Raw genomic sequence first — 26015 nt, 5'->3', positions numbered from 1 at the left:
ATGTTTAACCCTGGAAAAGTATGCCAAAAATATTAAATTATTTTCCACAAGAAAAAATGATGTGTAACAGAAACATGTTAATACCAAACATCAACATAAATACAGTAGGAAAGGTATGATTAGTGGTCACTGCAGAACTGAGGCAGATTTAGTTTTGTTAATGTTAAATCACAATGCCAGTCCAGGATGAGAATACCTTTAATGATACGCACATCGAGCCACTCAGTACATGGAAAGACATGACTGACTTACAGATGTTGTTAACACTTCTTAAATCAGGTCAGGTCAGGTTGGGGAGCAGGCACTTGTACAGCGCATTGCCGCACCCAACGCACGGTGAAACAGCTCGGGATACTGGTTGGCAACCCCCCATGCAGACACGTGGTCCAGTCCCACCCTCTCGGAAATGACGTGGGTATCCCCTTGGCCTGGTCCAGCCGCGATCCTGCGAGCCAGCTCATCCTTAGGGAATTGCGCCATAACTGACGCTTCCTCACAATGCAGGTAATGTGCCTTATTCAGAATTCCATGAGCAACCGCTCATTCGACACAGAGTCAAACCAGTGGTACCCAAGGATTCTCTGAAGAGACACAGTACTGAAGGACTTCAGCCTTCCATTCAGGTCACTGGATAGCATTCATGTCTCAGAATCATACAGCAAAACAGGAAGCACCAGGACTCTAAAGACTTGGACCTTCATCCTTTTGCAAAGATATTGGGAGCCAAACACCCCTTTCCAGCGACTTCATGACCCCCCCATGCTCTCCAAATCTGTCTACTGACTTCATAGGATGAGTCACCAAAGACATGAATGTCACTGCCAAGGTAAGTAAACCTCTCAACGAGGTCGACACTCTCTCTGCAGACAGACACAATACTGATGGCTGTTTTTTTTTTTTTTAATCCAGAACACTCAGAAGCCCAGGCATTCAGACTCCTCGCTCAGTCTCTTGACAGCCCTGATCAGAGCCTCCATTGAGTTCACAAAGATCACAGTATCATCAGCAAAGTCAAGATCACTGAATCTTTCTTTACCAACAGATGCCCCACGACCTTGCCCAACCCCCAAGTCCAAGCATTTAACCACAGAAGGAGCAAGAACACACCCCTGATGAACCCCGGAATGAACTGGGAAAAACGTCTTAAATATACTTGTCAATTACAGAATTGCTCGATTAGTTTAATCTTTCATGACCTTGCTAGTTACTGATAAACAGGACCCTTGGAGTCAGGATTCTGCTACACTACATCATATTGATTCTCTTATCCATACTTGTCCTTGCAGAGATATAGCAGCAAGACTGGTTCACAGATCAAGAGGCTTTAATTAAAATGCTTTCTATGAGTGCTAAAGGCAAAGGCTAATAGTTAACAAGGACAGAAGTCATCCAATATAATCAATTTGTTAAAATCATGTTTATCAATAAAAACTTTCATTGTACACATCCTTTTTTGAAACAGCCTCGAATGCACAGTCTGATGTTGCAATCAGGGCAGTTGAAGCCTGTTTGCACACTTTGCTTATATTTCTTTCTGTTGCTTACACATGAGAGGGAAGAATGTCAGCACCTGATCCTCACAATCAACACTGCCCATTGGGATACTGTAGGCCAGGGGTGTTGTACTCCAAGCCTGGAGGACCACAGTGGCTGCAGGTTTTCATTCTAACCCTTTTCTTAATCAGTGACCAGTTTTCACTGCTAATTAAATTATTTCCCTTCATTTTAATAGCCCTGTTTTTAAGGATTCAGTCCTCTCAATTGATTCTTTCCTTCATTAAATGACAGCCAAACAGAAATTAGATGTGAAACGAGCCAACAGATGACCAGCTAAATTGGGGCTTCAAACTCCAACCAATTTCACTCCAACCGGTTTCTTAATAAGGAGATTCTTGTTGTTAATTAAACTCGTTATTTAATTCCATGGCTTGTTGCTGCTCTCTTTCTGCCATAGCAGAATTTCCAAAACTGTTGATTTTCTGTTTTTTCTAAGAACATCGGCAAAAGGTTTTGGTGACCTGAGAGATCAACCTTACTGTGACCTTCACCTTTCTTTATTTTCAGAAAATGTGGTGAGCTGCTCATGTGGCGGGTTGTTGTGTATCTCACCATTATTTGGCTACTAATTAAGGAAAAAGAAACAACAAAGGAGCCTCAGTTAAGTTAATTCAAATTAAGGCCAAAGAAATTAATTAGCAGCAAAAACTGGTTACTAATTAAGAAGATGGTTAGAATGAAAACCTGTAGCCACTACGGCCCTCCAGGACTGGAGTTCGACACCTGTGCTGTAGGCTAACACAGGGCAAGACTGAGTGGCTTCCACATTTCCTTTGACATGAATACTGACAGTTGGTGCAATGTGAACAGTGCTTAGGAAATTCTTTCTTTTATAGATTAAAAGTGAGGATAAGTTTCACCCCAGTCACTCTAGCCAAAAAACCTAAATTGATATAAACTAAAACCAAGATAATTTGATTAGATTGAGCAGCACAGGGCAAGAACAGGAGCTTTACTGAACAGTCATCATGGGTTCAGAAGAGGGAGGTCATGTTTTACTAACATGCTGGGATTCTATGAGGAAGCAACAAAAGGATAGGATGAACGTGGAGTGTATGATATTATTTAGGTGGACTTTCAGAAAGCATTTGATAAGGTGCCACATGAGAGGTTGGGCATCAAACTAAAATAAATGGGAGCTCAGGGTGAGGTTTGTAGATGGGTGCAGAATTGGCTCAGACACAGGAAACAGAGGGTGATGATGCGAGGAACCTTATCAGAATTGGCTGAAGTAAAGAGTGGTGTTCCACAGGGGTCAGTGCTGGAGCCGCTGCTATTTTAATCTACAATATATGTAGTACTAGGGTGTTGTACTGTGTTAGCCCAATCTACAATATATAAATGATTTGGGTAGGAATATAACAAGATGGTTAAGTTTGCTGATGATACCAAACTCGGTGGATTGGAGAATAATCTAAAATCCATTAAATCACTACAGAAGGACTTGGACAGTGTACATGATTGGGCAGATGAAATTTAATGTCAAGAAATACAATGTATTACATGTAGGAAGTAAAAATGTTAGGTTTGAATACACAATGGGAGGTCTGAAAATCGAAAGTATAATTATGAGAAGATTTAGGAGTTGTAGTGGACTCTACACTATCAACTTTCAGACAGTTGGAGTACATGTCCAAGGAGGTTATGCTCAAGCGTTATAATGTACTGGTGAGGCATCACCTGGGGAACTGTGTGCAGTTTTGGTCTTCATGCTACAAAAAGGCCAACATTAGAAAAAATCCAGAGAAGAGCAACTAGGCTGATTCCAGGGATACAGGGGATGAATTATGAAGAAAGATTAAAACTGTTGAGCCTTTACAGTTTAAGCAAAAGAAGATTAAGAGGTGACATGACTGACTCATGTAGATTGTTGTAAAGTATTTGTATGTAAATACAAATACTCTTCATGTCGAGATATTCTCTAGTAATTGTCTGCACCACAGTGTAGTTATCAATATCAAAGGAGTCTTGAGAATGACATAATTTCTTAAGATTTGTTCCAGTCACCTGCTTATTCTGGATCATTTGCACACGACCAAATTAAAAGGAAGCCAAACACATCCGAGACAATTCCTTGTTTCAGATCAGCTGCTTTTTCACCTGTAGTTTACACACTAGTTAAATTAAAAACAGTATTCTCAGTGGCTTTTTGGAATACCACTCCCACCTTGTTTAAAACTATTCTGTACCTGCCACCCAACTAAAACAGTGCTGGGTAGCTCTTCTTCAAATAATATTAAAAATAAAATATAGTTTAAATACAAATATAAGTTTATTGAAAGAAACTTAAAAAAATCATAGCTTTTAAGCGAATTCTTATTGTTTTTTTACATTATAAAGTATAAGAAACACTAATTGGTAGTACAAGATTTAAAATACACAAAAATACTACTATTTCTGTACACTAGCTTTAAATTACTATACAAATAAAAATATGTATTATCTGAAAAGACAACAACATGATTCAGTGTTTGGTTCTTTTAATCTTGTAATTTCAGATTTTGGCAGTAACCTGGTCAGTTGTTTTTCAGTTCTCTTCAAAAGTAAAAGGTGGAAATTGGTCCAATGCTTTTTCAGAATTAGCCCAGTTGTGGAAGTTCTCCCTGTACCAGTCAACTAAATAGTTAAAAAAAAAAGAAAAAATTACATATCAACAGAGAAGACCCACTTGTATTGCATTTTGGTAGTAAAACTGCTGTTTGGTATTTCAAACAGTATGCACTCTCTTCCACCAAGCACAGAAAAATAATGACTTTGTCAGAACAATTAGTAATTAATGCAGGTCTTTGAGAGAGGCTTCCGAAAGATGTTAATACTCTCCCAAAAACAATAATCCTGAAGACAGAAGCCTCAAGTACATTGCTACATATGTAATCTTAAAGAATTAAACTACAAAATACTTGTTTGTGTCTTCTGTTAAATGCAATTAAAATGATGCTTAATTAGGGCTATAAAGACAAGACTTTCAAGTGCTCAAAGATACCAATAAAAGGAATTCTGCAAAAAAAAAAAAAAAAATAAAATAAAAAAAATGAAAACAGTGTATAGCTACACATGATTGGAAATGAGAAATAAGCCTCTCTTAATGCACAACTCAACATGATTTTGGAGAGACCGTGGAAAAAATACAATAATTTTCGATGTGTTAGCATTGGTGCATCTGCATACTTTGAATTATTTCTGACACTGAAGAATACTTGGATGACTTTTGGAGACATTGTTATACCTTTGAAACAAAGCAGAAAAAGAGCAGCTGAAGTAGAGAATCTGTTGCAAGTCATATTTGAATTTTGTTTCTATGGGAATGCAAAATTATCAAAGTCATAAAAATACTGACCTATTGTGACAGACTTCCAGGGACCTTGTCCCACTGGGATGCCACGATAAGGGAAGGACCAAGAGAAGGACAGTATCTTCCCTGGAACATAAGACGGCAGCCACCCTGGATTGTATGGGGGCCATGGACCTGGGGAGCCTAACCCTGTGGAGCAATGTGGCAACCGTCACGGGACGCCTGGGCAGCTCCGGAACTGGGGTATCCAGCACTTCTGCCACACCCAGAAGTGCTGCCGGATGTTAATCGGGGAGCACCTGGAGCACTTCCGGGTCCTGTATAAAAGAGGCCACCTCACTCCACTCGGGAAGCCGGAGTCGGGAGGAAGAGGACGGAGCTTGCGAGTGAGGAGTTGGAGGCGGCAGAGAGAAGAAGGAAGTCTAAAGAGACTGAATTTTTGGTGGTTGGTGCACTGTTGTTGTGTTGTGCAGGTGCAGAGAAGAACAAAACGTGTGTATTTTGAGACATTCTGTGTCTGCCTGTTTGTGTCTGGGTCAGAATATTCCACACTATGTATTTAGTTGTTAAATTATATTAAAATAAATATAATTTTCAAATATTAAAATTTGTGCCAGAATTTAATTAAAAAAAAAGAAAATTAAAAATTCTATGTTAAATTAGGTCTGTTAACGCCACCTGTGTTTTCTCACAAAGAAGAAAAGCTCCTTCTTGAAATACTACAATAGAATGCACATCTACGCCAATTTCCCTACTAAACAAACTAAACATTTAAAATCTTGCTAATACAGCTTTTCTTGTATTATTTCAAGATCAAACTCTCTGGTAATGGCAGACAACTACTATTACATCTTTGACATACTGTACCTCAGTAACAAATGAGCTTCATTTGGTCTTGCAGTCTATGGATGTGAAACGTTTACATAGACCCACCATACACAGATCAGGCACATTAAAACCACTGACAGGTGAAGTGAATAACATTGAATATCTTGTTACAATGGCACCTGTCAAGTGGTGAGATACATTAGGCAGCAAGTGAACAGTCAAGTTCTTGAAGGTAATGTGTTGTAAGCAGGAAAATAAGCAAGTGTTATGATCGAAGCAACTTAACAAAGGATGAATTGTGATATCTAGAAGACTTGGTCAGAGAGTCTCCAAAACAGCAGGTCTTGTGAAGTTTCCCGGTATACAGGATTTAAGCACCTACTAGGGTTGTCAAAAGTATCAAAATATTGAAACATTTTAAAATTACGTCAAAACTAATTTTCGTGGTATCAATTCTACAGCTTACATTATGAGTGCAGTTTAGATTTGCTCTGGCTTTTGACAATGAATCTCACAGGCTATCAATCTTTTCCACTCACTCACAGTTGTTAAAAAGATGGCTACTTCAGCAGCATCCCGGTATTCACCAGTATACTTAATTGATATACAGGGTAGCAATACAAATACCTTGGCTTTGTAGCAAATAGGGATTGGAAAAATCACAAGATACATGCAAGCCTGTATGCAAGATTTGCTACCACACAATACCAAGTTAAGGGGCTTAAACAGGCACTTTAACCAAACACTTGAAGGATTGACACGCCAGTCAATAGAAAGAATTGAGAGGTATCCTATTTTTTAATTATTTGAACAATAATTATATCATTACCCATTAAGTATAAACCTGTAATCTGTTGTATTTGAAGAAGGTATGTAACATTTATTTTTTTCTACAGGTTAAATACTTTTTTGTAACCAGTTAAATGTTTAGTACATCAAGACAGGGGTGTGCAATTATATTTGACTGCAGTTTTATTCTGCTCTATCCATTCAGGGGCAAACCTCTTTGGCATTAGACCTCCACTGCTCCCCAGATTTTTAAATCCATGCTGCAAAGTGTGCTGCCATAACACATTACTTTCTTTTATTTTGTGATTTTAAAATTATACTTCATCACATTAACTATGTAAAGTAAGGTGCTATAAAACTTTTCAGGCTCATTTGCCTAAACAGTGGCACTACTCCTCCATGTGTTTATATACTTACAGCTGTTCTTCACAGTGTGTATTTAGTTATGTCAGGGCTCATTTGCAGCCCAACAAGAACATGCCTCAAGAAGGAGCACTTTGACATGCTACTCTTTCTTGCAAAAAATTTGAAAGTTACAAAGACATTGTAGTTTATTTATATAAAAAAATTAATGTGCAGTTTGCTTTTATGAAAAGCATTTAAATGTGTTAATGGTCTGTTTGTGTGGTACTTTTCTGAACAATTGTTACAAAAGACCACAATGTTCTTTATAATTGAACGTTTATTTAATGCTTCTTTTAATATGTTTGTGTATACTGAGGAGATCGTTCCTCCTCCAAACTATGCGACTCTTCAATTCCACCCGGGGGTGTAAACGTTAACATTACTCAAAGTTATTGTTTGTTTTTACCTACATTTTATTACTCTTTAATTTAATATTGTTTTTTTTTTTGTATCAGTATGCTGCTGGAGTATGTGAATTTCCCCTTGCGATTAATAAAGTATCTATCTATCTATCTATCTATCTATCTATCTATACTGTTTACATACTGTAAGACTGTAACACAGACTGTATTATTTAATTAATATTTATTGATATCTGTAACATTTCATTATACTGAGTAACCATAATTGTTTCCATCAATGAAAAAAAAACTGTTCGGTGGCCTAATACTTCTTTAAGTTTTATTGGTTACAGAACTTTACTCTTACCTTTTACTTAAAGTATTTGCATTTAATGACAAAATTTTCTATTACTTGCCTTCATCAATGTAAAGATTTTAATGCACACAGAATTGTAATTTATTTAAATACGTTTTGTACTGAGTTACTTTATATACTGTACTGGGTATTGAAAATGGTATCAAACTGCATTAATTTTCAAACTCTGGAGTTTGAAATTTTAGTGTTGTGGCAAACCTAATACCTACCAAAAGTGGTCCAAGGAAGTAAAACCGATGAACCAGTGTCAGGGTCATGAGCTCCAAAGGCTTATTGATGTACTTGGGTTGTGAAGGGTAGCCCTTCTGGTTCAATCCCACAGAAGAGCTACTGTAGCACAAACTGCTGAAAAACGTAATGCTGGCCACAAGTGAAAAGTGTCAGAACACAGAGTGCATTGCAGCTTGCTGCATATGGGGTTGCTCAGCCGCAGAACAGTCAAGAGTATCCATGCTGACTACTACCGAAAGTGCCTACAATGGGCACGTGAGCAACAGAACTGGACCATGGAGCAATGGAAGAAGGTAGCCTGGTCTGAAGAATCATGCTTTTCTTTTCTGTCAGGTGTATATGTGTTGTTCATCTGAAGAAGAGATGGCAGCAAGATTCACTATGGCAAAAAGGGAAGAGACAGTGGAGGAGGTGAAATGCTCTGGGCAATGTTTTGCTGGGAAAACTTTGGTTCTGGCATTAATGTGAATGTTACAGTACTTCGACACATACCACCTACCTACAGATTGTTGCATATCATGTACACCCCTTCATAGCAACACTATTTCCTCATGGTAGTGGTCTCTTTCAGAAGAATAATGCATGCTGCAAAATTGCTCAGGAATGTTTGAGGAACATGACAAGGAGTTCATGGTGCTGACTTGGCCTCCAAATTCCCCAGATATCAAACCAATCAAGCATTGTGGGTTTTGCTGTAAAAACAAGCCTGATCCACAGCAGTCCCACCCTGCAACTTACAAGAGTTAAAGGATTTGCTGCTAATGTCTTACTGGCAGGTATCACAGGACACCTTCAGAGGTCTTGTGAAGTCCATGCCTCAATGGTTTAGAGCTGTTTTGGCAGAAAGAGCAGGATCTACACAATATTAGGCAGGTGGTTTTAATGTTGTGGCTAATTAGTGTATTTGCATGGATTGAACAATTATACTCCATGCCAGAAGCTGCTGTTCATGTAAATAATATACATTCTTGTATTTTGTTTTAGAATGGGAAACCAAACAGGGGTGTCCCATACAACTGATTTTTTCTGCATTTGCCACTTGTCATATATTTGCCTAAATATAGAGTTTTTTAATTGTAAAGGAAGGACTTGAGCAAAAAAATCTCTGAGCACATGACAAGGCACTTTATATGACTGATCCATATTCATCATTTCTATATGTAATAGACATATTGGGAAAGGTCTACAAAATTTTTAGGCTCCAGAAAAGCTTTGAGTAAGACCGTTTTATTTTCAGTGAATAGTCGTGTAAATCATAACTAAACAACAATTTAAAGATTTACAGTATTTAAACAAACTGCCTTCACACATCAAAAGGAATGTGTTAAACAAGAACTTATCAACTTGTCATATCTTTCTCTCACATTAGATGGCAGTGTTAATTGTGTTAAAGCGAATAATCTCACTTTAAACTATGCAAGATAAACTGAGCACATTTATTCCAGGCATTTAACATGACAAGAACTTAGCTCTTGACCATTTAAACTGTAGTGTTGTTTCTGCTGCAAGGTGCCTTGTCTTACATAAAATACATGTATTACTTGACTATTTGAGAATTTGCTTTTTATTATAAATAATAATATTTCTTCACATTTATATAGTACTTTTCTCACTACCAGAGTACTTTTTTCATAGTGCATCATTCCTTATTATCATTACTGCTGTAAACAACTGCCATTTAAGCTCTTCTGGCCTTTTTTATATATGAGCCTGGGCATTCAGCTCTGGCACCTCTCTTTAATGATATTTTTTTGCCAACAGAAGGACTACTCAGTAGATGTGTTAGGTGTTTTTTTACAATTGTACCATCCTCAGCAAACTTAGCACATAAACAATAAAACAACTTCTCTGGTACCTGTTTTTCTGATTCCTTCTTTCCACGACACCTTAGGTCTCCAACCTAGTTTCTGCAACTTCTCAGTATTCATTGGATATCTGAGGTCATTATAAGGCCTGAATAAAACGGGCAAAAAAGAGTTTTGCTTGGTTATCAACACTGAAATTACACATGTTCTAGAAAATAAGACATCACTTTCCTATTAAGGAATAAAGGATGCATTAAGATTCTTTCTATTAAGCAAATTAAGTAAACACACTAACATTATACTGTAAAAAATAACAGTTTATGGGTATCTACTTATTCTGTCTGGTGCTATTCTGACACCATTGAATAGATTAGCGAATATCTTCCCCTAAATTTTATTTTATATAAATTATATATACATTTTGGACAGTCACAAAATATATAACCTAGTGAGGCTGGTGCTAGATGGCATCATTCACAGTTAGGGTCCAATTCCCAATACATTTTGAATTATTTTAATCTAGAAAGATATGTACAATGTACAGTTTTAATATATAATGACATACTACAAGTGAATAACTGCATTGGAATTGGATTAAGAATGGTTTATTCCTGGACTCTACCATAGTTATACCTCTAAGCAAGGTGAGCATGATGGCCCAGGATAAAGCATGACTGTCTATTGTTTTGAACCATGGCTGGAAAAAAAGGCTGCTGCTAGCCCTAATAAGTGTCACTACCTAAAATAGTGCAGCTCCCTTGCTTGTGGGGTAATAATAATTCATTCATTAATAATTCATTACATTTAAATGGCGCTTTTCTCAGTACTCAAAGCGCTATCCACACAGGGAGGAACCGGGAAGCGAACCCACAATCTTCCACAGTCTCCTTACTGCAAAGCAGCAGCACTACCACTGCGCCACCTGTGAGGACAGCCAATGCAAACTGGGAACTTCAGCCAACTATTCAGACTGCACCTACTAGGCAACATCACAGCTCTGTGGGTACCACCAGCAAAGAAAAAAAATATCTTCCCTTTCTGAGTATACTATTAGCATGTGAAAAGGGGAAATACTAGGAATATGTTTATGGCATGCTTGAGGGGTAAAAAATGTGTTACCAAATTCAAGCAGTGAATGCAGGAAGAATGAGAGAACTACTCCAGTTTTTGGGATGTATATAACACCCTGTCTAAATCATGACCCATTTAGCACGGTCTGATGAAAAAGGTTTCCTGATTGAATACCTGCTACTAGTGTTTTTGTAAGGTTAGTGGCTGGTTATACTATTTGTTTTGAAGATACAGTACACCTGCCCTAAGACATCAACAGTCAAGAGTATCCATGCTGACTACTACTGAAAGTGCCTACAATGTGCAAGTGAGCAACAGAACTGAGCATTTAGGCTTACAGGACATGTAGAATATAATGATGCTGCTGTCAAGGTGGTTGCAGTTTTGAAGTTTATTGTCTCAACGTCCAGATAAGACAAGGCTGGTAAAATGCATCCAATTGTTTTCCAGGTTTGAAATATTTTGCACCCTGCTCTCTTTTGTGGTAAGTTTGTTTGATCTGCTACCTGACACTACTTGTCATTTACCTACTAGACTAAAATCAAACTTACTTTAGGTTGACTTATTTTCCAATTTTATCAAATTTATTTCAGTAGAGATCATTAAAATAGCATTAGGCATTGTTTAACAATTTGGGAAATACATTATCTTTGTAGCTGCTAACTCTGTGCAATGTTGATGACATTATCTTTCTTGTCACTTATGATGGTCTTTTGCCACAAGAGGGACATTCGGTGATAGTAAAATATTCAGTAAGGCCTTCCAAGCTCATAGCCTTTGCATCTGTAAAAGATGAATTCTCAATATACAGTGCATCCGGAAAGTATTCACAGCGCATCACTTTTTCCACATTTTGTTATGTTATACAGCCTTATTCCAAAATGGATTAAGCTCATTTTTTTCCTCAGAATTCTGCACACAACACCCCATAAATGACAATGTGAAAAAAGTTTACTTGAGGTTTTTGCAAATTTATTAAAAATTTAAAAACTGAGAAATCACATGTACATACGTATTCACAGCTTTTGCTCAATACTTTGTTTATGCACCTTTGGCAACAATTATAGCCTCAAGTCTTTTTGAATATGATGCTACAAGCTTGGCACACCTATCCTTGGCCAGTTTCGCCCATTCCTCTTTGCAGCACCTCTCAAGCTCCATCAGGTTGGATGGGAAGCGTCGGTGCACAGCCATTTTAAGATCTCTCCAGAGATGTTCAATCGGATTCAAGTCTGGGCTCTGGCTGGGCCACTCAAGGACATTCACAGAGTTGTCCTGAAGCCACTCCCTTGATATCTTGGCTGTGTGCTAAGGGTCGTTGTCCTGCTGAAAGATGAACCGTCGCCCCAGTCTGAGGTCAAGAGCGCTCTGGAGCAGGTTTTCATCCAGGATGTCTCTGTACATTGCCACAGTCATCCTTCCCTTTATCCTGACTAGTCTCCCAGTTCCTGCCGCTGAAAAACATCCCCACAGCATGATGCTGCCACCACCATGCTGCACTGTAGGGATGGTGCCAGGTTTCCTCCAAACGTGATGCCTGGCATTCACACCAAAGAGTTCAATCTTTGTCTCATCAGACCAGAGAATTTTCTTTCTCATGGTCTGAGAGTCCTTCAGGTGCCTTTTGGCAAACTCCAGGCGGGAGGCCATGTGCCTTTTACTAAGGAGTGGCTTCCGTCTGGCCACTCTACCATACAGGCCTGATGGGTAGATTGCTGCAGAGATGGTTGTCCTTCTGGAAGGTTCTCCTCTCTCCACAGAGGACCTCTGGAGCTCTGACATAGTTGACCATCGGGTTCTTGGTCACCTCCCTGACTAAGGCCCTTCTCCCCCAATCGCTCAGTTTAGATGGCTGGCCAGCTCTAGGAAGAGTCCTGGTGGTTTCGAACTTCTTCTACTTATGGATGATGGAGGCCACTGTGCTCATTGGGACCTTCAAAGTAGCAGAAATTTTTCTGTAACCTTCCCCAGATTTGTGCCTTTGAGACAATCCTGTCTCGGAGGTCTACAGACAATTCCTTTGACTTCATGCTTGGTTTGTGCTCTGACATGAACTATCAACTGTGGAATCTTATATAGACAGGTGTGTGCCTTTCCAAATCATGTCCAACCAACTGAATTTACCACAGGTGGACTCCAATTAAGCCGCAGAAACATCTCAAGGATGATCAGGGGAAACAGGATGCGCCTGAGCTCAATTTCGAGCTTCATGGCAAAGGCTGTGAATACTTATGTACATGTGCTTTCTCAATTTTTTTATTTTTAATAAATCTGCAAAAATCTCAAGTAAACTTTTTTCACGTTGTCATTATGGGGTGTAGTATGTAGAATTCTGAGGAAAAAAATTAATTTAATCCATTTTGGAATAAGGCTGTAACATAACAAAATGTGGAAAAAGTGATGCGCTGTGAATACTTTCCGGATGCACTGTAGACCCTTGAATTCTCCTAGATTATTCATACACTTCTCTACCCTTGCATTTACAGACTATCTGAGCCAGCTCTTGAGCATTTGGTGAATTAAATGAAGCAACTTCAATTTAAGTTGCTTCACTCCTCATGTATCAGCTGTTATCCATTGTTTAGCAAATCATTGTTTAAAACTAACAATCTTGCAAGCTTTTTCTAGTAAAAACATTCTGATAAAGCCCAGCTGTGTACTGATGTTATAGGTTTTATTTCCTTTAGTAATGCATTTCAGTTCACTGAAAAAGGTACTAAGTTTCAATTCAAATTTTCTAATATTTCTGATCTTATTATTGTGACAACAAATTCTCGATGATGGCAGTAAGTGGAAAGTGATCACTCTATGTATCTATGCCAGCATAATTTGCTTTAATGTCTTGTTGTGACCCATAACACAGTCTATTTAAGATAATGTTTTTTATTTGGTTGGTAGTACCACCATCAACTGAAAAGTGTTTATGAATTTTCTTTTGTAGAAAGATGGTGGGCACAAATCAATTAAGCACATTCTGTTGTTGAATTTACCATGTCTATACATGCCCCTTTTGCTCTTGTAATTTTACACTTTCACCTGTGACCCTTTGAAATTAAAATCATCAGTGGTCAGAGGTATATCAGCCATTGCCTGAAAAGTAATTTCTACACTTGAAGGTAGAACTTTCAACCGTCTTGATGAAATGAAGATTGGAAGATTAAGTGCTATTTAAATTACATCCACTGCCAACATACTCAACTGAAGTGAAAATATAAATACTTTCCCCTGGTCCCATTACAAAAAGTATTATTGCCATTTACGAGCAGGTGAAGTGCCATAACCAGTTGCTATACTGTATATATTATAAAAATATATAAATTGCATTTACCTGTCGGGAACAAAATCTAGCCAGTTTTCCACATCACGGTGAGAAGAAATGTTTTTAATCTGTAAAAATAGATAAGCACAAGAAAATTTAAAGTACATATATTTTTTTTGGATCTGTAATTAATCAGCAGTAATCTAATATAAAAAGTCCACCACTGTCTAATACATTATAAAAAATCCCAGCACTTTAAGTCTGTTGGTAACGTCATAGATTCATTGATAAATTATATAAGTTGGGGTCTAATGGTACAAAATTCTAAAAGTGGAAACGTTTTGCTGAAGTGGGACACACTGCAGAGTACAATGGTAACACAGGCAATAGCAGCTGCCAATTACCATACCAGCAAAGACGTTAAGATGACTGTTGACATATTGAGTGTGAATGAAAGCAATATGGTCAAGTAAATGAAATGAGTAAATGCCAGTGAATGTATAAAAATTGTCCCTTGCTTCTAGGTTTGCAGATAAGAACATGAATTCACATCTGACAAGTGATATTTTAGCATGTAGCGAGCCATGCAATCACACTGTATTTGAAACAAGACCAATAACTGAATCTGCTGAAAGAAAAAATAACAAGCTGATTCTCCTGATTGGGCATATGCAGTTTCTCTGCCTCAGAAAGTGTCAAATCTTGGTCTCTGCAGCACAGACATTTCTGCTCAACAACAATTATTTAACATTTCTCTCACATGCAAACTAGTTTCCCTGAGCCTCACAGCAGCAACAGGTAGCAAATTTTTCTCTGCTAGTCTCTGAAGTTCTGCCTGGTTCTTGTCCTTAGGCTGTTGCAGCTCTTGCAAAATGGTGTAGTCTGGTTCACACAAAAAGGCACAAAGAATGACACTGAATGTATTGTCTCTTTCACGCAATTGCATACGTTTGTTGTGCAAGTAGAAACATGCTGGACAAAATGCTAAGGAAAAAAAACTCATCCTATTTAAAATACCTACAGTCATGGCCGAAATTATCGGCACCCCTGGAGTTTTCCCAGAAAATGCACCATTTCTCCCAGAAAATTGTTGCAATTACAAATGTTTTGGTATACACATGTTTATTTCCTTTATGTGCATTGGAACAACACAAAAAAACAGAGAAAAAAAGCCAAATCTGACATTATGTCACACAGAACTCCAAAAATGGGCCGGACAAAATTATTGGCACCTTTTCAAAATTGTGGGTAAATCGTTTTATTTCAAGCATATGATGCTCGTTTGAACTCACCTGTGGCAAGAAACAGGTGCTGGCAATACAGCAATCACACCTGAAGCCAGTTAAAATGGAGAAAAGTTGCCTCAGCCTTTCTGTTGTGTGTCTGAGTGTGCCACACTAAGCATAGAGAACAGAAAGAACAGCAGAGAATTGTCTGAGGACTTGAGAACAAAAATTGTTGAAAAATACCAAAAATCTCAAGGCTACAAGTCCATCTCCAGAGATCTTCATGTTTCTTTGTCCACTGTGCACAACATAATCAAGATGTTCACAACACATAGCACTGTAGCTAATCTCCCTGGACACGGACGGAAGAGAAAAATTGATAAAAGACTGCAATGAAGGATAGTCCGAATGGTGGATAAATAGCCCCAATCAACTTCAAAACATATTCAAGCTGTTCTGCAGACTCAGGGTGCATCAGTGTCAGCTCGAACTATCCGTCGACAGCTGAATGAAATGAAACGCTATGGCAGGAGAGCCAGGAAGACCCCATTGCTGACACAGAAACATAAAAAAGCCAGACTGGAGTTTGCCAAAATGTACTTGAGGAAGCCAAAATCCTTCTGGGCGAACGTCTTGTGGACAGATGAGACCAAGGTAGAGCTTTTTGGTAAAGCTCATCATTCTACTGTTTACAGAAAATGGAATGAGGCCTATGAAGAAAAGAACACAGTACCTACAGTCAAACATGGTGGAGGTTCTAAGATGTTTTGAGGATGTTTTGCTGCCTCTGGCACTGGATGCCTTGACTGTGTGGAAGGCGTCATGAAATCTGAAGACTACCAAAAGATATTGGGGTGCAATGTAGGGCTCAGTGTCAGAAAGCCTGGTCTGCGTCAGAGGTCATGGGTGTTCCAGCAGGACAATGACCCCAAACATACCTCTAAAAGCACCCAGAAATGGTTGAAAACAAAGCGCTGGAGAGTTCTGAAGTGGCCAGCAATGAGTCCGGATCTAAATCCAATTGAACACTTATGGAGAGATCTCAAAATTGCTGTTGGGAGAAGGCGCCCTTCAAATCTGAGAGACCTTGAGCAGTTTTCAAAAGATGAGTGGTCAGAAATTCCAGTTGAGAGGTGTAACAAGATTGTTGATGGTTATAGGAAGCGCATGATTTCAGTTATTTTTTCCAAAGGGCATGCAACCAAATATTTAGTTGAGGGTGTCAATAATTTTGTCCAGCCCGGTTTTAGAGTTTTGTGTGAAATGATGTCAGATTTGGCTTTTTTTTCTCTGTTTTTTGTGTTATTCCAACATAACAATGTTGTTCACATAAAAGAAATAAACTTGTATACCAAAACATTTGTAATTGCAACAATTTTCTGGGAGAAATGGTACATTTTCTGGGAAAATTCCAGGGGTGCCGATAATTTCGGCCATGACTGTAAGCTCAACAACCACAAAATAAATTGTCAGTTATACCTATCAGGAAGATAGCCATCAGTAATGAAACATATAAAATTGCAAATGCCCAAAAATAGGGAAATGGACAGGACACCTGGATTTCTTTCAGTCTCACATAAATGGACCATATTTATTTGAAAACTCTTTGTATATGCACTTAGTTAATTTTAAGGCATAAATTAACACAAAGCCATACACTAAGCTTTGAAGGTGACATATTTGGAAAGTTATTTATTTATTTTTAATACAGCTCTACAACAAATGTCTGGCTCAAATAACAGCATGTCACTATTGTGAAACAATCCTGAACGAATAGTTTATGCATTTTTTAATTCATCTTATGGCAGAAGCAGTAATAGTTACAATAAAAAATATTGACCTACCAGTTTAATCAACTCCTTTGCCAATTGGATAATGGACAGCTCAAACTTTGTGCCTATATTATAAATCTCTCCAGGCACTCCCTTTTCCAGAACAATGAGAAATGCTTCGGTGACATCTGCGGCATACAGAAAATTGCGTGCTTGAAGCCCTGAGCCATGAATACAGCTGAAATCAGAAGTTAGTTTGAAATTTAAAAAAAAGAAGCAAAAATGTAGAAACTGAAAGGACTTTTGTGCAGTGTGAGTTATGGCAACACTAAACATTTTCCAGAATAAAAAAAAAAACCAAACAATATATATATATATATATATATATATATATATATATATATATATATATATATATATATATATATATATATATATATATATATATATATATACACATACACATACATACATATATATATATATATACATACATATATATATATATATAAATGCCGTATTTCTATTTAATTATACTGGAGAAAAACAGATGAGGCAAGAGACCAAAAAAAAAAAAACTTAACAGTAAGGATCTGCATTAACATTATATTAAAATATGGTTAACTTAGAGGTTAGTTTCGTTATTCAGTATTACACACTCATATTACAGTAGAGACTAAGAAATAGTGAAGAAACTACAGGTTGCACAATGTTATACATTGAATAACTGAACAAACATTCAGAAAATATATGACAGTAGCAAAGTAAATCATTAAAATGTATTCAATACCTTTGGAATGAATGGCATATATTTATTTTATTTGGAGCAAAATGTTTATGAATAAAAAAAATAAAAAAAAACTATAAAACTTAATTGTATGCAGGTTTACCACTTTCTGCCATGCTGTAGCAATGAGATGAATCTAGGAATGACCTAAATCAACAAAAACAAATTTTTAGATTCACATAATAGCAGTGATAAAGACATTTTAAAGATTTAGGCTAATTTAAAGATTTGAACATACTTTTTCTGGGTACTGCTGTGGACCATAAACATTACTGCTTCTGGTAATAATAACTGGAAACTGCAAAAGCAAGTACTGTATGTCAATATATCTAAGCACAAAATAATAAACAGCAATAAGTTGAATGTGAGCAACAATTTGTCATTAGAAACAATTGTGCAAATGCTTTTAACAAAAAACAAACAAAAACAACAACACTCAAAAGTGCAGTGCTAGATCTTCAGTAAATAATTAAAATAAAGGTTCCATGTGGAGATTAGAAACAAGCAATAATTAATTTCATTAAACTGAGGTTAAAATCCCAGGCAAGTTTCTCAATTAAAACAGACAAGTCCCAATGCCTCCTTCCAAAATATTGTGTCTGCTCAGCTTATCCCATCAGCACCTTGTAGCATGAGGAGAAGCTCGCTGACAGGTGCAGTCATCCACTAAACTCTGAGTTCAGGTTCTTACTGCTAGCCCGTCGGCTTCCATAGGACTACCCACCAAGCCCCATTCATGTCTCCATCAGCTAGTCCGTCGGCATCTAAATGGGAGATGCTGTACAATGGGGCCACTCCTATTCCTCTCTGTGTTTCTCAGCTAGAGCACCCCTTTGCCAGCCCCACACGTCCTCAGGGCATACACCTGACCACCTTCCTCCTTTCCCCATGACATGGGCTTCTCGTCATCCTGCCTCTTTCTCCTTCCTTAACCTCTCTTCTCTCATTCTCTTTTTGCTCTGATTTGATTCACCCTTTCTACCGTGCAGGTTCCTTTTATACTGCCTGACTGAGTGCAGGTGCTGTCCTCCACTCAATTTGAGGTGCAAATGAGGCACCTGCCTGACCCACTTGCATTTTCATGAGAATGCGCAATCAGTCAAGCACCCCAATCAATCCCAGAGTGCAGTGTGCAAATAGCCTGCATGTTCTAAGACGCGATTACCTATTTAAAAATCTTGCTTCACCGCAGACATTTCATCACAGAATCCCCAAGCTCCGGTATTTGCTGAAACACTCTGTTTAAGACATCAGCGTGTGTGCTTCAGCTTGTTTTTGACAGTGATGTCAAATTAAATTGATGCATATGACTCTGAAGAAGGGTCGGCACGGTGGCGCAGTGGGTAGCGCTGCTGCCTCACAGTTGGGAGACCTGGGTTCGCTTCCCAGGTCCTCCCTGCGTGGAGTTTGCATGTTCTCCCCATGTCTGCGTGGGTTTCCTCCCACAGTCCAAAGACATGCAGGTTAGGTGGATTGGCGATTCTAAATTGGCCCTAGTGTGTGCTTGGTGTGTGGGTGTGTTTGTGTGTGTCCTGCGATGGGTTGGCACCCTGCCTGGGATTGGTTCCTGCCTTGTGCCCTGTGTTGGCTGGGACTGGCTCCAGCAGACCCCCGTGACCCTGTGTTTGGATTCAGCGGGTTGGAAAATGGATGGATAGATGGACTCTGAAAAATAAACTGCCTTATTTTTGTTGATTTTTCAAATACTTTTAAAGCCTATTCAGTATTCTAAAGAAGTTCTTGGCTAGAATGGAGGATTTAGCAGCATTTTCAACGGCAAGATTTCAGTCATGGGGCAACAGGACATGTATACTGTTCACTCATTCACCAACTTCATTCTGGCCCAAACCTTACAACGTGTGTACTATTATTATTGCATTGTCCCCTATAGTGTTCTATTCTAGTATCATATTCGTTTAGTCATTTCAGCGACAGTTTGGCAAGTGCTTCAACAGTTGTATTTTCTAGTTCACAAATTCGAGGAAGCTCTTGTGTAGTTTTACTTTTTCATCTGTAGTCATATGATGAACTCTTTATGACTATCTTTGCTAAAACAATGAATGCTGCTACCACGATTTAAATAATGAGCCAATCTGTGGGATATCTTCCCAGCAATTCCAACAATTTGAAAATTACCATTGGTCTCTCTGTGTAATTGATCAACAGTGCCCCCAAAATGTTAGATTCTATGAGGAAAGAAACAGCACACAATCCAAAATTCTGGAAAGTACAGCATGTACATGTTGTCTCTCAGTCGGGACATTGTAATCAATGGAACTGCTGGTTAAAATGGCTAGTTTGAGAGCTTTCCATTTCAAAATAATTACAACATGAGAAAGATATTGCTTGTGTTCAGATAGTCTTTGAGACAACTTGATCTAATTAGAAAAACCCTGAGTCAAGATTCCCTTTAAAATCTCAATTAACTTGCTACAAAAACACAAAACAGTATCTTTACTATAGAAAAAGAATAATCTAACCATAATCTAGGCACAGTGTGACAACTCACTATGTGTAAATAATTAGCCTGTTTCAAATGACATCCATCTGTTTTCGGCAATGAACAATCTTTCACTTGCAAGTTATGATTTTCAACCTTTGATTTTCAAAGAATTGATTTTCAGTATATCTTTTCTGATGAAGTTATTAAGTCTGGCCAAAGTACAGGGTAAAAAAAAAAAAATCACTCACACCAGAATTATTGCTACTACCTTGCCCAAAAGACTTAACTGTCACTGTGATAAGCCAGTTTGGTGGATGTATTGGCTAGGTGGGCAGTACACTAGGAATCATCTTTTGCCAACTGATTGTGGCACTCAATGGTATGTACTACTGCTACATGGGGAACACACAGCCAGAAAACATATACTCTTTCAGCATTTTTGGTCTCATTTTTTTACATTTTCTAATTTACTTTTCTGTTCTTAGTAATTCTCACTACCTGATTTAGACTTTTATATCTTCTTTTTACATTGTCTTCACCAGCTGCTGAATGAAAGCAAGAATAGAGTAATTACAAGGACAAAGTCAAGTCAAGCTGGGGAGCATGCACTGGCACAGTGTGTTGCCGCACCCAGTACACAACGAAACAACTCGGGATCCCAGTTGGCAACCCCCCAGGCAGAAACACGGTCCAGTCCCACCCTACAGAATTGACCCTCTATCTGCCGCAGCCAGGTGTTACGTGGGCGACCCATTGGCCTAGTCCAGCCACTCAGATCCCCAACAATGAGGATCTTACGAGCTGGACCACCCTCGAGGAAACACGCCGTAGTGCCGTAACTGACGCTTCCTCACAATGCAGGTAATGTGCCTCATTCAGGACTCCATAAGCAACTGCTCATTTGACACAAAGTCAAACCAACGGTACCCAAGGATTTTCCGGAGAGAGACAGTACCAAAGGAGTCCAGTCTTCGTCTCAGGTCACTGGATAGCGTCCATGTCTCGCAACCATATAGCAAGACATGAAGCACCAGGACTCTAAAGACTTGGACCTTCGTCCTTTTGCATAGATATCGGAAGCGCCACACACACCTTTCCAGCGACCTCATGACCCCCCATGCTTTCCCAATCCGTTTACTGACTTCATAGGAAGAGTCACCAGAGACATGAATGTCACTACCAAGTTAAGCAAACCTCTTGACACAGAAGATCACAGCATCGTCAGCAAAGTCAATATCCGTGACTCTTTCTTCACCAACAGATGCCCCACAGCTGCTGGACCCCACGACCTTGCCCAACACCTAGTCCATACAAGCATTGAACAGAGTAGAAGCAAAAACACACCCCTGACAAACCCCAGAATCAACTGGGAAAACAGAGAGGTTAAGCCTCCACTATGCACAGCACTCACAGTACCAGTGTATAGGCCGGCGATGATATCCAGCAACCTCAAGGGGATCTCCCGAACCCTCAGGATGTCCCACAGGGCAGCTCGAACAACTGAGTCAAATGCCTTACGAAAATTGACAAAGGCTGCAAAGAAACTCTGCCAATATTCACGTTTGCACTCCATGAGAACCCTCAGTGCCAGGATGCAGTCGATGGTAGACTTTTTAGGCGTAAAACCAGACTGTTCCGGTCGCTGGTAGGTAAGCAAGTGACCACAGATCATATTGAGGACGACCCTAGCAAGGACCTTACCCGGCACAGAGAGCAATGTTATCCCCCTGTAGTTGCCGCAATCTGGGCGATCACTCTTCCCTTTCCAGATAGGGACGATAAGTCCTGTTTTCCAGTCAGTTGGGATGATGCCAGTCTCCCAAATGGAAGCAAAGATTGCTTGCAATGCCAGGAGGACAGCCTCTCGATGATATCCAGGGTGCCCTGCGAAATGAAACACCTCCTTCTGGGAACACCGGTAACACCAACACAACCCTCAGCAACCTTCGGGGTCTTGTCATGGAAGGTCTCCCACATCACATTAGGATCGGCAGTCGCAACCAAATCTGCAAGATCCTCACACATACTGCATGCAAACTCATTAGAAACACAGGTCATGCAAGAATATTAAACAATAGTAGTTTCCTAGTTTGGATGGAACATGCCTAAAATGACCAATTGAGTTGTCCATCCATCCATTTTCCAACCCGCTGAATCCGAACACAGGGTCACGGGGGTCTGCTGGAGCCAATCCCAGCCAACATAGGGCACAAGGCAGGAACCAATCCCAGGCAGTGTGCCAACCCACCGCAGCCAATTGAGTTGTGTTTTATTTTAAAAAGTGAAACGACTGTTGGACAAAATGCTACATTCTATGGAATATCTGCAAAATTTTGGTTATTTATTTTATAGACTCCTTTATCTCAAAAAAATCCCCTACATGCTGGTCTGCTTGTTTAAATCAGGGTTCAAAATATATTTTAAATGTACAATTTTAACATGTGATGCAGACAGCCACATGCATACCTGAACAGAAGAAAATAAGACCGCAGCACTGCATGCTTGTATAGCACTACCTCAGAAATACCTGGCAATTATATTTTTATTTCTAAATGAAATAAAATTGACAAGACCTTTTAAGAAATCTAAAGACAGTAAACTTCCTTTAAATCATGACCTTATCAAAGAACACACATATGTTAAGATAAATACCCTAAATCTTTATGTTGGGAAAGTACAGATGTGGGGAGTCTGCTACTGGAGCATCAATTAGTATGTGATTGCTTCCCAATTCTACAGATAAAAACAAAAAATCCAACTAATGAGAAAAATAATAAATGTTTCAGAATATGCTTTGTCAAAAAGCGGTGGATAGGTAAACTGTAAGTGTATAACATACATGCAATAAAATATGGCAGTCCTTAAGTCTTACTGGCAGTGATTGGAGGACTTTGACAAAATTCACGTCTTTCTAAAATGACAGCTATATTGCTTCTGCTTTCACTTGTTTCTACAGAAACTGCTGCAAAATTGCGCTACATTTTGCATGTGCATTCTGCTACATAAGTCAAATGGACAGTCATGCAAGAGGCGAGTCATTCATTTTATTGAATTTTCTTAGATAAATGGATGATGGTTATTTTTGTTGCTCACTGCCCTACGCCCCAGTAAGATCATACCATAATCAGTGCAACACTGTTCTTGTGGGACCAATAGGTTCAAAGTGAAATCAGACTCAAACGGAAATTTACTAAGAAGCTTCCTTTTCAGAATTAACACCTTAGCCTCCAGCCTTAGGACAGCAAACCAGAAAATCAAAACGCAATTTGTACGGTTTAATCCTCCCACCAAAGTGTGGTTTTTTTTTTACCTTCAATTACCACGTAAGCATAAGTACTTGTATTTGTATGTGTTGGCATGTGTGGTCTTAAAAGTGACTATATGTGAATTTACTTAAGAGTCACATATTTAGAAAATCTTACACATTTCAAATAGTCCAACTGGTGTGCAAGCTCATTTTCTAATGAATCCACTTCTAAATGAGAGTACAGATCCAGAACAGTATTTATAAACAACCAGTTTCTTATACCTTGTACCTTTTCCAGAACGACAATATTACACATTCTGCAGCAGCTTTTGATGCAGCATATGGGTTTGTAGGTCTCAATGGTGAGGATTCATCAAACTCCTGCAAAAAAGAAACATATTTAATACTCTTTAAAAAAACTACTAAATATTTAAAAAGCAAGTTAAGTGTCTTATATTTAGGGCACTTTCCAAGAGATAACCCTGTTTCTAAGTGCTTTCATTTTTAACAGCCACAGCAAAGTAAAATAAGTAGAATACTTGTGTGTGCTTTATGATCCAAAATTTAGCCTCAAGGCAATAAGGTTTGCATGAAGCAGTTAACCACATTATTTTGTCAGTTGTAATAATTTTTATAATCTAATATTCTCAGTCTGTTAGAAACTTATTCTGAAAAAAGTATCTTACTGTACAGAAATAATACAATACATCAATATGCATCAAAATAGACAACATTGTAAGCAAGTTATGTTTTGATTTGAAAAAAAAAAACAACTTGGAAACAAATCTTAACTTTGACAAAGTTACTTATTATTTCAAGCCGTAAAGTTAGTGCTCAGGTTTACAACAATTTTCAAATAAAATTAGAAATAAAAGGGACATTTGCTTTTGTTGTTTATCAGTAATACATTTTCAACCTTGTGTTTTACCATTTAGATTCAATCACAGAATCAATCACATATATAGATCTACACTGAACACTGAATGATGAGGAGTGTCCTGCTTGAGAGGCGCTTTTGTAAATGTGGGTTCTACTCTTTTTTTTCCCCTTTGACCCGCGAACAGAGAGGTAGCCAGTCTCAAAAATGGTGCCAACTGATGAATTATGCTTTACTACAAGGGACGCCAAGGACGGTCCTAAGCCCGGCTGCAAAAGAAGGAAGGTGGTCGCCCTGCCGAGGTGGCCAGAACCGGGAAACCGGGGAAACTAGGCACGAAACCAATGGATAATCGAAACTCAAGTATTGCGATTCATGCTACCACATCCGGGGCAGCCGATGCGCCAGTGTCGAGGAGCCAGGGTACTGGTGTGAAGTGGGCTACTGGCCAAAGACCCAAACTCTGCACGCCGAAAATAGAACTTTGCATCGGCGCATGGAACGTACGAACTGGTCACCATGTCGGACAAAAAGAAATCATCGCGAAGGAATTGACAACCTGCAAAATTACCATCACAGCGATATCGGAATTACGAATCACAGGATCAGGGATGATGGTTGTCCAACCACCGGCCATCGACGATCAAATGACACTTTTCTACTCAGGTGGAGACAAAAGAGAGGCAGGTGTCGGATTTATGGTTACCAGTCACGCGGCCAGGAGTGTGATCGCATTCCAATCAATATCCGACCGCCTAGCAGTCCTCACCATTAAAGGCACTATCAAAACCCACATTATCTCCGTCTACGCTCCAACAGAGACCTGTCAGGATCCAGTCAAAGATGATTTCTACAATCAACTACAACAAACGCTGGATTCCCTCCCACAGACTGATGTGATCCTCCTGGCTGGTGATTTTAATGCGCACATCGGCACAGATCGAACGGGATGGGAAAACTCGATGGGTCAATTTGGACATGGACATATTAATGACAATGGATTGCGTCTTCTATCCATCGCCAGTGCCAACGACCTCCTTGTGGGAAACAGCCACTTCCAGCATCCTCTGAAACATCAACTCACATGGCGAAACCCAGCTGGCAAGGATTCTGCAGTTTTGGACTACATTTTGGTCAACTCCCGGTTTCGATCATCGCTCAAGGACGTCCGGGCGATGCGCGGTCCAGACTGTGGATCGGACCATTACCTTGTACGGGCCAAGCTCAAACTTCGACTGCAACGGGCCAAATGCAAATCACGTCCTCCAATCAAGCTGGAGTGGAAAAGTCTCCTAGACCCTGTCAGAAAGGCCAAATTCCAACTCCAGCTATTCAATCTGAGGTCAGATTTATAAAACTTGCACACGTTTGAAATGTGTGTATAGAATTTCAGACAAAAGTCTGACAGTTGGCTTGAGGTTATTACTGCAGAATTCTGTGAAAAGTTGTTAGCCAAAAACTTCTACTTTTGTTTCAGCTGCTCATGAAACACTAGTCCACAACCACTGCTAATCATTCAGGTGCTTTTTAACAGAATTAGTTTATGATGGACATTCATGCTGTTAAAATAAAGTTTCAACTTTGCCACCTGGGCATGGATGCTGCTATTGCCCAGTAACTTTCTGATGATGACAATCATGTTCACTCAAACAGTGCCATAATAAAGAAGCTCTTAACTATCTCATTCCCTCACAGTATCTTTCATTTGT

The 26015-nt window shown here is 39.0% G+C and overlaps 1 protein-coding gene across 2 annotated transcripts in view; it reads right to left on the bottom strand.

Moving 5' to 3' along the window:
• Positions 1-3807: 3807 nt before the first annotated feature.
• The window catches only part of LOC114650105 (dTDP-D-glucose 4,6-dehydratase-like), a 71779-nt gene continuing 49571 nt past the window's right edge, over positions 3808-26015 (bottom strand). The window contains exons 6-12 of one of the 2 annotated variants that reach the window (XM_028799559.2): positions 23712-23810; positions 17978-18037; positions 17843-17886; positions 17025-17190; positions 14024-14082; positions 9675-9772; positions 3808-4173 (exon numbers count right to left, since the gene is read on the bottom strand). In XM_028799559.2, coding sequence (XP_028655392.1) covers positions 4085-4173; positions 9675-9772; positions 14024-14082; positions 17025-17190; positions 17843-17886; positions 17978-18037; positions 23712-23810 — 615 coding nt within the window. In that variant the 3' untranslated portion in view covers positions 3808-4084. Of the gene's footprint in view, positions 4174-9674; positions 9773-14023; positions 14083-14755; positions 14837-17024; positions 17191-17842; positions 17887-17977; positions 18038-23711; positions 23811-26015 lie in introns of those variants that run through there. The other variant, XM_051926793.1, reaches the window with a different exon arrangement.

Source organism: Erpetoichthys calabaricus, chromosome 4 (assembly GCF_900747795.2).
Source record: "Erpetoichthys calabaricus chromosome 4, fErpCal1.3, whole genome shotgun sequence".
Classification (NCBI taxonomy): Eukaryota; Metazoa; Chordata; class Cladistia; order Polypteriformes; family Polypteridae; genus Erpetoichthys; species Erpetoichthys calabaricus.
The sequence above is the reverse complement of the archived record's forward strand: the minus strand, read 5'-3'. Positions and strand labels throughout refer to the sequence as shown.